The sequence below is a fragment of the Nothobranchius furzeri genome, chromosome 6, assembly GCF_043380555.1.
Source record: "Nothobranchius furzeri strain GRZ-AD chromosome 6, NfurGRZ-RIMD1, whole genome shotgun sequence".
Taxonomy (NCBI): domain Eukaryota; kingdom Metazoa; phylum Chordata; class Actinopteri; order Cyprinodontiformes; family Nothobranchiidae; genus Nothobranchius; species Nothobranchius furzeri.
Window position 1 is genome coordinate 62,208,574 of NC_091746.1, and position 12,699 is coordinate 62,221,272.

A 12,699-nucleotide genomic window follows, 5' to 3' on the forward strand; every position below is an offset into this window, starting at 1 on the left:
CTGAAAGCCTCGCCCCAAATAACTCAAACTTTCTCTGTTAGACATTTAGCTGGTCTGTGTGGGCAGCTGCAGATATCAGCTTCAAATTTCAACCTGAAGGTTGGACTCTTGGAGTATGGGGAGAAAAAGTCTAAAAAGATTTCTGTGTGTGTATCTAAATTTGTGTGTGTGTATAGCATCGACATTTAAATATATGGACAATGGGTTTCCATAGACTCCAATAATAAGTTTTTGAGCTAAAATGGGAGGTGGCCACCACCGCCATTTTGACCGTGTCACAGGTTCCGTCAAGCCCAGACAATTCCACAAAAGGGAAGAGAGGTGGAGCTGAGGGTGGGGCTGTAAGGCTGGGATCAACTGACGATACCCGGTCGAACTAGCTACAAGCTAACCTGAATTTATCCCAAAGCTAACGTGGAGGTGGGAGCTAAGCTAACGGAGGTAGCAACCTAGCTACAACCGGAGTTAACTGTGCACAACACCAGAGCTTCTGAGTCAGAGATACGCTGGGCTGACCGCTGGGTAAAACCGGGTGGAACACAGAGGTCTCGGAGACCTCCACAAGCCGGCAGCTGCACAGCAGACAAGCGCCGCTGCGATCTGAGATGCGCAGAGCTGCCGCCGGGGAGAACCGGGTGGAAAGGTTTCCATCCCAGAGCTCCACAAGTCATCAGCCCGCGCAGCAGACAGAAGCCGCGATCAGACAGAGATGCGCCGAGCTTCCGGGAGGGGAGAAGAGCTCCACAAGCTGATAGTCGGAACCCAGCTCCACCAACATGTTATATTTGAACCCATTTTCTAAAGTGCAGCATTATGTTAAATGCACTGGGGTTTACCCTATTACATTTAAATTTCATGGTTAAACAGTACATGTTAAAATCTAAGCTCAGCTCGGCAGTGACCTAAAATACATAAATATAATTTTACTTACCGAAAAAAATGAAGTGGAGACTCCTTGGACGCTCTATTAGTGCAATTAATGCCACAGCAAGTCATTTTGCACAAAAAATATCCAAAAAAGAATACACAAACACAGAGACTCACAATCCCGGAACAGTTTCCAGGCCAGACCGAGGCTCTACTGAGGCCTTTCCACGGAGCTAGCTCTGCGGTCACGTGGGTCTGATGGTCATTAATTATACAGAATTTTAGGCTTTTAATACACTTAAACAGAAGAGTGAGAAAAAAATTCAACCCCCTCAGAGTTGTCATGAGTGTAAACTAGATAATTTAAACAAAAAACATGTTCTGGTACCAGGCTGTAAACATGTTTATTTCTGCTGTGAAATTGGTATTTTTAACATGGGAGTCAATGAGGATTTGCTCGCTTCTGACACCAGCCCCCAGTGGATGAGTGTGGAACTGCAATTTTTGGTACTTCCGGGATTGCTCCAATTTTTGAGCCGCATTGTGGGGGCTTGGTGTATAGATAGATATAAGCATTTGTAAGTCTTTGATTTGTAACTTGTGTTTACGTTTTCGTGTGTAACTTCAGCTCCTACACACACAAATCATTAAAAACACACACACACAAATCACCTGGTACACACAGATCAGTTTACAAGTACAAAAATCCTGTTGAGACTCTTTTCTCACTTGACTGATTTGTGCATACATGGTGCATTTGAATGCTGGGTGGAAGCTGGGAAATCTGAACTTCCATAGGATTTAGTCTACACACACACACACACACACACACACACACACACACACACACACACACACACACACACACACACAGATCTTTTGAGACTTCTTTCTCCCCATATTGGAGCAGGAGCTTCTCTTGGTCCATGTTAATGTAAAACTGTCTTCACTGTGGACAGAGACACTGATGTCCTAGAAATGTTATGTTTGTTATAGGCTTGGTGGGTTCAGAGCATCCAAACCAGTGTGCTGTCTGAGGATGACTGAGAAGTATTGGTCAATTCCAAGAATGCTGTTGTGAAATATTTAAGCATGTGCTTGTGTGTAATTTGACCCCTCTGTGGTTCAACACAATTCCAAAGAATTTTATTGTATAATTATTCCACCCCGGAAAAAGAAAAGTTCAAATGAATCATGAAAAGGCCCAAATGAACGACTCATCCCTGTTTTACATGATTGCTAACTTCTGACCAGCTGTATGTTTTTTATCATGTAGGACACGAGGGAAGAGGGGGTTCGATTGCGCTCCTATTCCTACTCATCCCCAAAAATCAGCTTCCTCCCTACTCGTCATCACCGTGACAACCACACATCAGAACTCAGTCACGGTTAGTCAAACCTCCAAATTCAATAAACCTTCACTCTTAACACATCACTAACAATAGTCCTACTTTAGTTCACTCCATTTTTCCCACATTAATGGATTAACCTCAAATAGTCTGCTAATTTTACACTAGTCTTTAGCTGCATGTAAAGGCCAGTCATTTTCAAATATCCACAAAAGCCACAAAGCACATTTCAGGCTGCTTGGCATCTTTCAAGCAGCAGCTCACAAATTATACGAAGACTTGGCCTAAGCGGATTATTCCTGGAGTCTTAGTGAATTAGCCAAAAATATTCTGGCGCTTTCCTTTTTGAGCTGTTTTGTGTCAATGAAGCAAATAAGACTTTGAAGGAAAGTAAGCCAACAGTTTGTGTGCATATGCTGTGTGACTCTAGCTTATTTTTGTTTTGATTTAACAGAGATGAAAAGTATCAACTAAGACACTAAATCTGTACATTTGGTGAAAGATTTTCACCTCCAGGTTCTTTCTCCTCTAAAAAACAAAAACAGAACAGTGTGAAAAAGGCAGATTACTGTCTGCTTAATAGCTCTGAACATGGACTTGACTGTCTGTGCTGATAGTTTGCACCCGCTGTAGTTGATGAGCAGCTCCTCTGTCCACTGTGCCCTGTAGATGCCGTCGTCCACAGTGTGAGCCACAGCCGATCTCTCCTTCAGGCGCTCTCTCTGTCTAAATCCACCCTGTCTCTGTCTCTGCTCCACCCTGGTAGTAAGTACTGGACACTGCAGTCACCGCACCACACCTAGCTGTCACCTGTGTGTGTGTGTGTGTGTGTGTGTGTGTCTGTGATTACAAATCAAAACAGTTCTTTATTCCTTCATTTTCACCTCTCTGTTCACTCACCTATTTATCAGCTTGATTTCTGGGCACAGGCAGCCAGCTGGTGGAAAATAATCAAGGATTTCAAATCAAACTGATTATTACAGGATGCAAACGTTTGGGCAGCCTTGTTAATCTTCATGATTTTCCTTTATAAATCGTTGGTTGTTATGAAAACAAAAATTCAATACAAATATCTGTGAAAACATGTATATTTAACACATGGACGTAATTGTCACTTTAGAAGTGGGGGGGACACGGGGTGGGGTGTGTGTGGGGAGGGGGGGGGGTATCTTTACAGTATGCTCTAATGGGAAACAGGCTTCAACACAAACGGTTGTTTTCCTCTTGGTCCTGTAGCTCAACCAGTGTCAATTTAATATAAAGTAATATTGTTTTTAGATGGTAAAAAGTGCAGGGGTCATAACTTGACTTTGGAAAAAGTGGGGGGGACATGTCCCCCCCCCCCCCCCCAAAAATTACGTCCATGATTTAACATTTTGAAGTTAGAGTTGGTGTTTTCGTGCTGTGAATGACAGATGTGCAGTAGTGTGAAAAGAATTTACAGTAGTTAAAAATGGTTAAGACACTCTAAGGCCATTTTCAAGATATAAATGAAGCCTTATCCTTTATAGAGAACATTTAGAAGGGCCTCAGTTCAGAAAAACAACTTTTAGATCTTTTAGGATTGATGAGCTAACAGCTGGTTTGAGTGCAGCGAAGACCAAATGTTCCAGTTTCACGTCCCAAAGTATTTACCGCAGAAATATGGATAATTTCCTGCTCAACGTGACCTCTGAGTACACCAGAAGCGGTGATATTTATGCTTGTTAATACCCCCAGAATTAAGAATTCCAAATAAATAACGATAACTTTTAACAACAAGAGAGGAATAAAGGTTAATGACATAACATGTTGAGATTGTTTGAAGATGACATCAAGTTTCTTTGATCTTGACTGAGTTTGTTACTGGCAGTTAGCTCATCAGTCCTATCACCTTGTGTCTTATTTTTGTGATTCCCTTAATAACCTCTTCATGTTGTTTCTGTCCTCAGAACAAAGAGCCTCCAGTGTTTCAGAACATTCTGAGAAAAGGTATTTATGCTTATTTTTTCCAGATGCATTTGTGCTGTTTTTGTTCTAAATTAAAATCACGGTTTCATGAGGAAGTTTTGACTTTTATTGAACAATAATCCTGCTTCCTCGTTGTGTTTTTCTTGTGCAAGACTGTTAATGTGTCTTTAGTGGCTTATGATGCTTTTTATCCTGATGAATATTGTGGCGGTCAAACTTTGTAGCGTGACCAAGCCCTTCTCCCCACTTGTGTGGTTACGGAAGCAACGCCTCTTGTTTGCGAACGTACACCTCTAGCTGGCCTGCAGAGGTAAAATATCAATGATTAGCCTAAGCAGCCCTAGCCTAGGCAGAGAGGCCCAGACTTCCCTCTCCCCAGCCACTTGGGCCAGCTCCTCCGGTGGAATCCCAAAGTGTTCCCTGGCCAGCCAAGAAACATAGTCCCTCCAGCATGACCTGGGCTTCCCTTGATTCTCCTCCACGTTGGACGTGCTCGGAAAACCTCACCATCTTAATCAGATGCCTGACTCCTACTTAACTGGCTGCTCTCGAGCTGCTTCACACTCAGCTGCAAACCTCTCCAGCGAAAGTTGGAGACCACGTTCTGATGAACCCAACAGAACCACATCATCTACAAAAAGCAGAGACCTAATCCTTAGGCCACTAAAACTGATCTCCGCAACACCTTGGCAGCCTTGGTGGAGTCCAACTCTCACCGGGGATGAGCCCGACTTATGGCAATGCAGAAAAGCTCTGGCATTGGTCACACAGGGACATAACAGCCTGTATCAGGTGGCCTGGTACCCCGTACTCCTGAAGTATCCCCCACAAGGCCCCCCACAAAGGGCGAGGTTGAATGCTTTCTCCACAAATTCACAAAACACATGTAGATGAGTTAGGCCAGCTCCCACACACCCTCCAGGACCCCCATAAGGGTATAGAGCTGTTCCAGCACTCCACGGCCAGAACCCCTGAATTTACCAGGGATATATGTGACATTGTTTGTAAGCAGATGTCCAACACCATTGGCTAATTCAATTCAAACTGCACGTGGCTCGAAGGGAACGATGGTTGGGCTTAGCACAAAAAGACAAATGTGCCTACGTTATATTACAGCACAGGGTAAGACGATCCCTTTTATGGATTTCTAAAACATCGTTCATTTCCTGAAAGGGGAATCTCCAATCTGAATCTGAATCTCCAAATTGCTGCTGTAATCTGTGGTATAATTTCAATCAAGAAACAAGGATATTGTTGTTGGTATTGACAGCCTTTGATTAAATGTGCGAAAAGCTGTTTTAAACGAATCAGTGCAAATGTTTATTTTTTATTCATCAATAAATCTGTGGGCAACTGGTTTGATGCAAATCTAAAGTTTTTATTTATTTATTTTTGTTAAAAATGGTTTTATTTCCAGATGAGAAACACCAGTTTGCAAAAGATGCGTGCTTTTAAAATCACAAGAGATTTTCATGAAATAATGTACAACTCATATTGTTGCCATTGCCTTTCACGGCAGTTTTTACATCGTCTCCTGTTGAGAGATATTTAAAGTTAAAATATGCAGTTATTTGATCAAATGTTGAAAATGGCCTCATGCATAATTTAACTCATAATCAGCACAGAGTGTTGTGATGAACCCGTTTTTCACCATTTTAATATAATAACCACAAACTGTCTGAGTTTGAACCATTTTTATGTCCGCTAAGGCTGTGGTTTTCCCCCAAAGGATCGTCAGTTGTAGGAATTCAAGCTGACTTTTTGAGTTTCATTAAATTCCATTCCAAAAATAGAGCTGAACACACACAAAACTGCAAATTTCCTGTTCCAATTCAGCGTGCCCCTTTAAATGTTTTACTTCAGCTGTTATCCTTTGATAATAAAGACCTAAATATCAACTTCAAGGAAAACCAACTTTTAGATGAATTGTGAAAAAGAGCGGGCCTATGCAGCAAGTGTTTGGTTGTGTGTTATCTAAACAGGCAAACATCCATTTACCCTGACATGCTAATAAGGAACATGGTTTTGATTGTTCATCCATGAACCTTTAGCATGTCCCTGCATTAACTGTGTTTTACAGGGAGGCTAGGTTCCGTAAACGGGCCCAGTCTGCCGATGATGAGGGCAGCGCGGAGCTGGCTGAGTCCCTCCAGCATCTCACCTTGTCTGAGTTTCTCAAAGAGTATGTGGGGTTTTCGCCAAACTTAAAGAGCAAGTCACCCCCTACAAGAAACTTACTTCACTCCCTCTTCATGTTTAAAAAATGCAACAAATGATGTTGCCTAGCAGACCGAGAGGGCAGAGCCACTAACAAATACACACACACACACAGGCGCACAATGACATTGTGACATCATAATGTACCAGTTTACATCATAGCATACCTCTTAGCCAATAGCGGTGGCAGATTTAAATTCAAATGCAGTGCAGAGTTTTTACCTGACAACGGCACAACACTGCCAGTTTTAGGCAGAAAATTTAAATTTTAACTAAAATGTACTAAAGTGCAAAACTATTGACTACACGTGTCTGCAGCACGATTAGACAAGCATCTATGTAGTTTATCAGGAAAAAAAAGCTGATTTGGGGGTGACTTGCTCTTTAATGAAACTAACCCTCACAGAAAAGTGACAACAAACCACTTTTCTGTGAGCGGTACAACCTGAAATGTCCACGAGTCTGCCTGCATGATTCTAGTTATTAACGCTTTCGTTTGGACTAATTTGCTTTCACAGCGCAGCGCTGCAGAGCAGAAAACTGTCTTGTTCTACTTTTTCATCTACTAACTGTGTTTTTTTTTTCTTTTTTGATTTAAAGTAGCCTCACCCGAAACACCGAGTCCTATGCCACCTTAGATTTTAAATAAACGACTGCAGCTTGAACTAACTTTAATCTTTGCCACTGAAAAGCTAAATGCATTTATGCGGCACTCCACTGCACTCTTCTAAACCTGTTATGCTCGGTCTCGTCGTCTCAGCAGGTGAAGACGAAAACCTTTTGTGCTTGTTAACCTGGAAGTGTCCCGTTGAAGACCACAGCAACAAATGGTTGCTGATTGTTTTATGTTTTTTATGCAGGATTGAAGAGGAAGAGTTGGAAAAGTGTAACATTCCAATCAAAGCAGAGTCGGAGAAATACAAAGTCATCCGGACTTTAAGTTTCCTCAAGAGCAAGATGTCGAGCACACGCAACAAGAGCAAGGTAACAAGTCTAAATTCAAATGATGCTTGTTGCTTTGCAACTTTACAAGCCAAGTTAGATGAAGGTGTGTTTTTCTGTAGAAGGATTTATGTTATTATTGGATGTTACAACTCTTTAGAGGGTTAGGGAGACACAACCAGGAAACCATTCTAGGAATAACTCAAGGTCGGAGCAACAGACCAAACAAGGTGTCTGGCCTCTTTCCTTTTAATGATTAACCCTCATTGTTGAGTCAGCGCAGAGGCTGGAAACCCTCCCCGACTTGCATCTGTTGTTTATGCGATGGTTCCATTTCCGTGTCGTTGGGCTTGCCTTACAGTTAGGAAAAGGGCGCGGATTGCATCCCTGCTCACGAGGATTTAGCTCTGAAAGCAGAAACTTTTACTGACATTTTATTACAAACGTGAAGTCTTGCATCGAGTGGAGCTCAAACGTAGAGCTGCCGGTCTCCTGTTGTCTTGTCTGCATGGACTCCATGTTGATACTGATGTCTCTGGCACGGTTTTCAAAGGGGAAAGGGAAGGACAGAGAAGCCAAAGACAAGCTGCTAAATGGACATCTCTTTGCAAGCGGCTCCTGTTTGGGCCCCACAGTGTGCGTGGTTTGTGACAAGCCAGCCTCTGGAAAGGACTTCCAGCATTGCTCAGGTATGTGAACCTTCACACCAAACAAACGCCCGACCAACAGCTTTAAAAGCTCATCCGTCTTTTTCTCTCAGGCTGCACTACAATCGTCCACAAAGGCTGTAAGGAATCTGTCCCTCCGTGCTTGAAGGTGAGGATTGTCCCGAGAATAAATGGGTGTGCTTGTTTTCACCACCTCCCGCTTTTTTCTCTCATTAATTGAGGAGCTTTAACAAAGCAGTTGTTTGTATTTTTAAGAAACATCAGGATAAATATGCCCCGACATCAGTGAGAAACAAGACGGCATCTCTCCCACAGAGTGAGTTTACGGATCTCAAGTCAAGAATCAATTCATTTAATCAGGAACATGTTTTTAAAAATAAGAATGAGCTCTTTGTTTTTCTCCCAGACTTCACAGTGAGAGAAAGTCCACCTCAGCCCAGGATCCCCATCTCTCTGTCGCAGCCAGTCCTAGTCCCAAATGGGAAAAGGGAATCTGTGATGCGATCGTGCTCTCTCTCTGGAAGTCTCCCTAACAACGACAGGTTATACAGCGCTCAGACTTTATTATGTAAAATAATGATAAGGAGCTGGTAATAGCAGAGCCATGTCTGATGCAGTCTGCTCAGTGAGGGTTCAGAGACAGAATCTGACGTCCAGAAGCTGAACAGCCAGTCAGAAGAGCTCCTCCCGACTCCGGTGTCCTCGGTCTCCAATGAGTCGTCCTTGGGAGACGGTAAGAGATCATTAAGCTTTGTTAAAATATTCAGAAAAAGGAGAAAAAAGCTTGAGTGGATGTAACAAATCCTTGCAGCCAGACATGGTTTTTACCTGCTGGAATGAGTTACTGGCTGACCTTAAAAATAAAGTGTTCCAGGAAGAAAAGACAATCTGAGAAAATGTGAGAAAAGGCATTAGAATTACTGCTTTTAGGTTTCAAAGTAGAAAAGTATTCACTAGAACAACAATAAAGATTTTACCCAAATTATATACTAATTTAAAATAGAGAACCTTCATCACTTTACACAATATATACAATTACATATACAAAAACATTCCATCAGATTTCAGTCCTTTTCAATTTGACCTGCACTTGTATAGCCCCCTTGTGAGCCAGAGGACTCCAAAGCACTTTACCTTGTCATCAGTCATTCATCCATTCACAGACTGGGGTGATGAGCTGCACTGCAGCCACAGCTACCCTGGGGCACACTGACAGAGTCGGAGTTTGATCTGACAATCCACTGATTAAATGGAAACTTCTAAACTTTGAGCCATTAGCTGTTTTTACAAAATAATGCTGTCAATTTGCCGCAGTGCCCTGGTTGCATCAGGAAGCCTTAGGTCATTAAAAAGTGGTCAGACCATGGCAGTAATGTGGCACAATCATGTCCTTTTTACGAAAAGATTAGGCGATGGCAGCATAAATGAACAAATGCGGCATGGCGCGTTTATAAGACACACCATTGTTATAAGACTTTGCTTTAATATTACGCTAATTTGCCGACATGGTGTGTCTTGTAAAAATGAACAATGTTGCCATTGTGACTGTTGCTAAGTCAGGGCTGCTAACTCTCACACAGTGAGCATGAGACATACACATCTGTCCCTCTTCAGACGCTCTTACGCTACACCTTCAGTATCTCGCACCGAAGCACCCCACCCCACTCTCAAAAGTCAAGAGGTTGGCAGCCCTGGCTAGATGATAGCAACGGTTTTATTCCCTTAATAGTGCTGCCGTCACTATCTGAACTGTTTTGACTCGATCTGTTCAGAAAACTGGGGTCGTTCAGCCACATTCCTCTCAAAGAGCCTAAAAGAAGACTGAAAACTAGCACAAAAAAACCTGTAGCCACAGATTCTGCAACACTTAAAGTACGTTATTATTTATCTGTGGTCAAACTGAAAATGAAACTTATTTCCTCACTGCGTTCATCTTTTTAACATCTTAATCTAACAGCTGAAACGTCTCCCCAGCCTTCATTAGTGTCTACAGGAATGATCCATCGCTAAATGAAAAAAAATCAGCTGTGTTCATGACCTAAAACGTGCAGGTAGTGGGCCGCCATGCACGCTGAAGTTGGAAGTGCGATATTCTGGCCACAGAGGGCGGTGGGGGTCTGAATGACATGTCATTTACCCTGTAAAGGCTCATTATAGCAAAGTATCCCTTTAAAGGTGAGATTGACTTGGAATCGTGTAATACTTGTTCTTTTTGAAATACGATCAGTCACTCTGATTTTCACATGCAGGCTGAACATGAAAATAGGCTACTACCCCTATTTCTGCCCAAAGAAAATAGACAGGGAAGCGCTCAGGTAAAAACACACGCACATCTATGTCATACTGTAAATTAGCATTCATACCAACTTTATTTATGAAGCACATTTAACAACGGCACGGCAGCCGATCAAAATGCTGTACAGATGAAAGGTAAAACGCAACATATAAACAAAAACACAATCAATAATAAAAGTACACAACAATGCAAATAATCACGGTCAACAAAAAGTACACATAATAGAAATAGTTAATTAAATCAGGGATTTATAAATGCCTGGTTGTAAAAGTGGGCCTTAAGCAGTGACTTGAAACGGGGGAGGGATGGTGCCAGCCTCACAGAGAGAGGAAGAACATTCCAGAGGGTCGGAGCAGCGTAGACAAAAGCACGCTGCCCCCGCGTTTTGTATTTCGTTGTGGGAACGTGAAGCAGCAAGCAGTCGGCAGATCGCAACGCCCGGTTTGGCACATAACGTCATGGACTCATGGACTTGGTTTAGCGTCCAGGAGAGAGCAGAGCATGTATCCGAGAGTATGCTAACTGTTAGCATTAGCAACTTCACAACATGGCAGAACTCCTACAGACTTGTGTTTTTTGTGGCGAAGAAACTTTCATGTTGCATTTTTTACGTAAGAAAGGAAATCAAACGAGTTTTGTTGCTGTTGACCAATCAGAGGTGGCACATTTGCACATCATGAATATTAATGAGAAACAATCACAATCCTGCCATGTCCCCCCCCACACACACACACACCCCACCCCACCGACCAACTTTAACTTCCTGAAACAGGAGCGCCAGAGCTGTTTTCTCACAAAGAACGACTCACAAGGCATCCATTCATACTAGAGGCCACAGCAGATTTATTAACACCAGACTCACCTTCAAACTCTGACGTTTATTATGAAAATCTCCACTTTTTAACTGTTATTAATTATGAATTGCTTAATATTCCTCTTTTTTCACTGTATTTCATGACTCGATTACATCGCTGCTGTTTCCTACAAATAAAACTGAGTTGACACAGCGTGCTTCTAACAGGTGGTTGAACATATTTTGACCCACCGCTGTTTTTCTCAGGTGTTTAGACTTATTTTCCTTCATATGGTTTTAGTGAAGATGAAAAAATAAAAAAACAGTAAATTAAATCAAGCAGCGTGCTTTTCTCCCTGAGGAATCGTAAACGCGGATGATTGACGGTTTTAATCAAAAACAATTTTGTACCATCTTGTCCCTACAGACGGCATCGACTCGTATATCCTTATTCCCGGTGACATCTCTGCTGATTCTGTGGATTACGAGTCTGAGTCCTGGAGTCTGACAGTGGAGCCCAAGTTTTGCAACAAACAGGATAAACGAGATGTCAAGAGGCAAGATGTAATCTATGGTGAGCAGATGCTAATTAAACATGTATTTTTTTTACATTTATAAACTAGATTGCTCTTGTCACATATAATTGTTTTCAAATGAAGTAACAGCTTGGAAAATAAATGCTTTTGTGATTGAACTGAGTGTTTGTTGTGTAACCGACGCAGAGCTGATGCAAACGGAACTCCACCACCTGCAGACTCTGCACATCATGGCCGAGGTGTTCCGGCGAGGAATGAAAGAAGAAGTGCAGCTTGATGAAGAAGCGGTGGAGCGAGTGTTCCCCTGTCTAGATCAGCTGCTGCTTTTTCATCATGGGCTGTTTGCTGCCATGAAGGAGCGAAGACAAAACTCCGCCCAGCCGCAGGGAGACAGAAACTACATAATCCAACAGATAGGAGACGTCCTGATTCAGCAGGTTAGCTGAGCCTGTGGGACTAAACTACCACCTACCAGTGAAAGAAACGGATTCAATAGTGAGGTTTTAATTTGATTTTATTGCAGTTCTCAGATGAGAATGGAGAAAAAATGAAGCAGGTTTACGGAGAGTTCTGTAGTCGACACAATGAAGCAGTCAGCTTCTTCAAAGAGCTCCAGCAGCACAACAAGAGGTTTCACAGCTTCGTTAAGGTATTTGTTTAAAAATACAACCACTCAGCAAAGTGACGTCAAGAATAATCATTGAAACATCTTTTTAAAGCAACAAGGTAACAACTCTTTGGTGCGACGGAGAGAGATCCCAGAATGCATCTTGCTCGTAACCCAAAGAATCACTAAATACCCTGTGCTACTGGAGAGGATCCTACATTATACCCAGGGTTAGTCCTCTGCTGCCCTCTTCTGGTTAAACCCGTCTCTTCCTCTTGTCACCATGTCAGATGTAGATTTTTGTCCTTTTTAGTATTTTAGCTTATTGTTGTGTTGCTAATATAATGTTATATAAAATGTTTTATATAGATCCGTTTCACGTGTTTCTGTCTTTTATCTATTTTATGTTTTAGGCTGCATGATCATTAAAGCACTTTGGTCCTTTGTGGCACCACTTCCTGAAACAGGAGCACC

At 42.3% G+C, this 12,699-nt stretch overlaps 1 protein-coding gene across 8 annotated transcripts in view; it reads left to right on the forward strand.

Moving 5' to 3' along the window:
• Nucleotides 1-12,699, forward strand: part of arhgef28a (Rho guanine nucleotide exchange factor (GEF) 28a) — a 61,467-nt gene that overhangs the window by 34,428 nt on the left and 14,340 nt on the right. For 5 of the 8 annotated variants that reach the window (XM_015943060.3, XM_015943059.3, XM_015943063.3 and 2 more), the window contains 14 exons: nucleotides 2,144-2,255; nucleotides 2,886-2,981; nucleotides 4,148-4,187; nucleotides 6,247-6,348; nucleotides 7,244-7,367; nucleotides 7,879-8,014; nucleotides 8,086-8,141; nucleotides 8,249-8,309; nucleotides 8,400-8,535; nucleotides 8,611-8,726; nucleotides 11,510-11,656; nucleotides 11,805-12,055; nucleotides 12,142-12,267; nucleotides 12,338-12,455. In XM_015943060.3, coding sequence (XP_015798546.3) covers nucleotides 2,144-2,255; nucleotides 2,886-2,981; nucleotides 4,148-4,187; nucleotides 6,247-6,348; nucleotides 7,244-7,367; nucleotides 7,879-8,014; nucleotides 8,086-8,141; nucleotides 8,249-8,309; nucleotides 8,400-8,535; nucleotides 8,611-8,726; nucleotides 11,510-11,656; nucleotides 11,805-12,055; nucleotides 12,142-12,267; nucleotides 12,338-12,455 — 1,621 coding nt within the window. The remainder of the gene's footprint in view (nucleotides 1-2,143; nucleotides 2,256-2,885; nucleotides 2,982-4,147; nucleotides 4,188-6,246; nucleotides 6,349-7,243; nucleotides 7,368-7,878; nucleotides 8,015-8,085; nucleotides 8,142-8,248; nucleotides 8,310-8,399; nucleotides 8,536-8,610; nucleotides 8,727-11,509; nucleotides 11,657-11,804; nucleotides 12,056-12,141; nucleotides 12,268-12,337; nucleotides 12,456-12,699) is intronic. The other 3 variants (XM_015943062.3, XM_015943061.3, XM_015943064.3) reach the window with 3 other exon arrangements.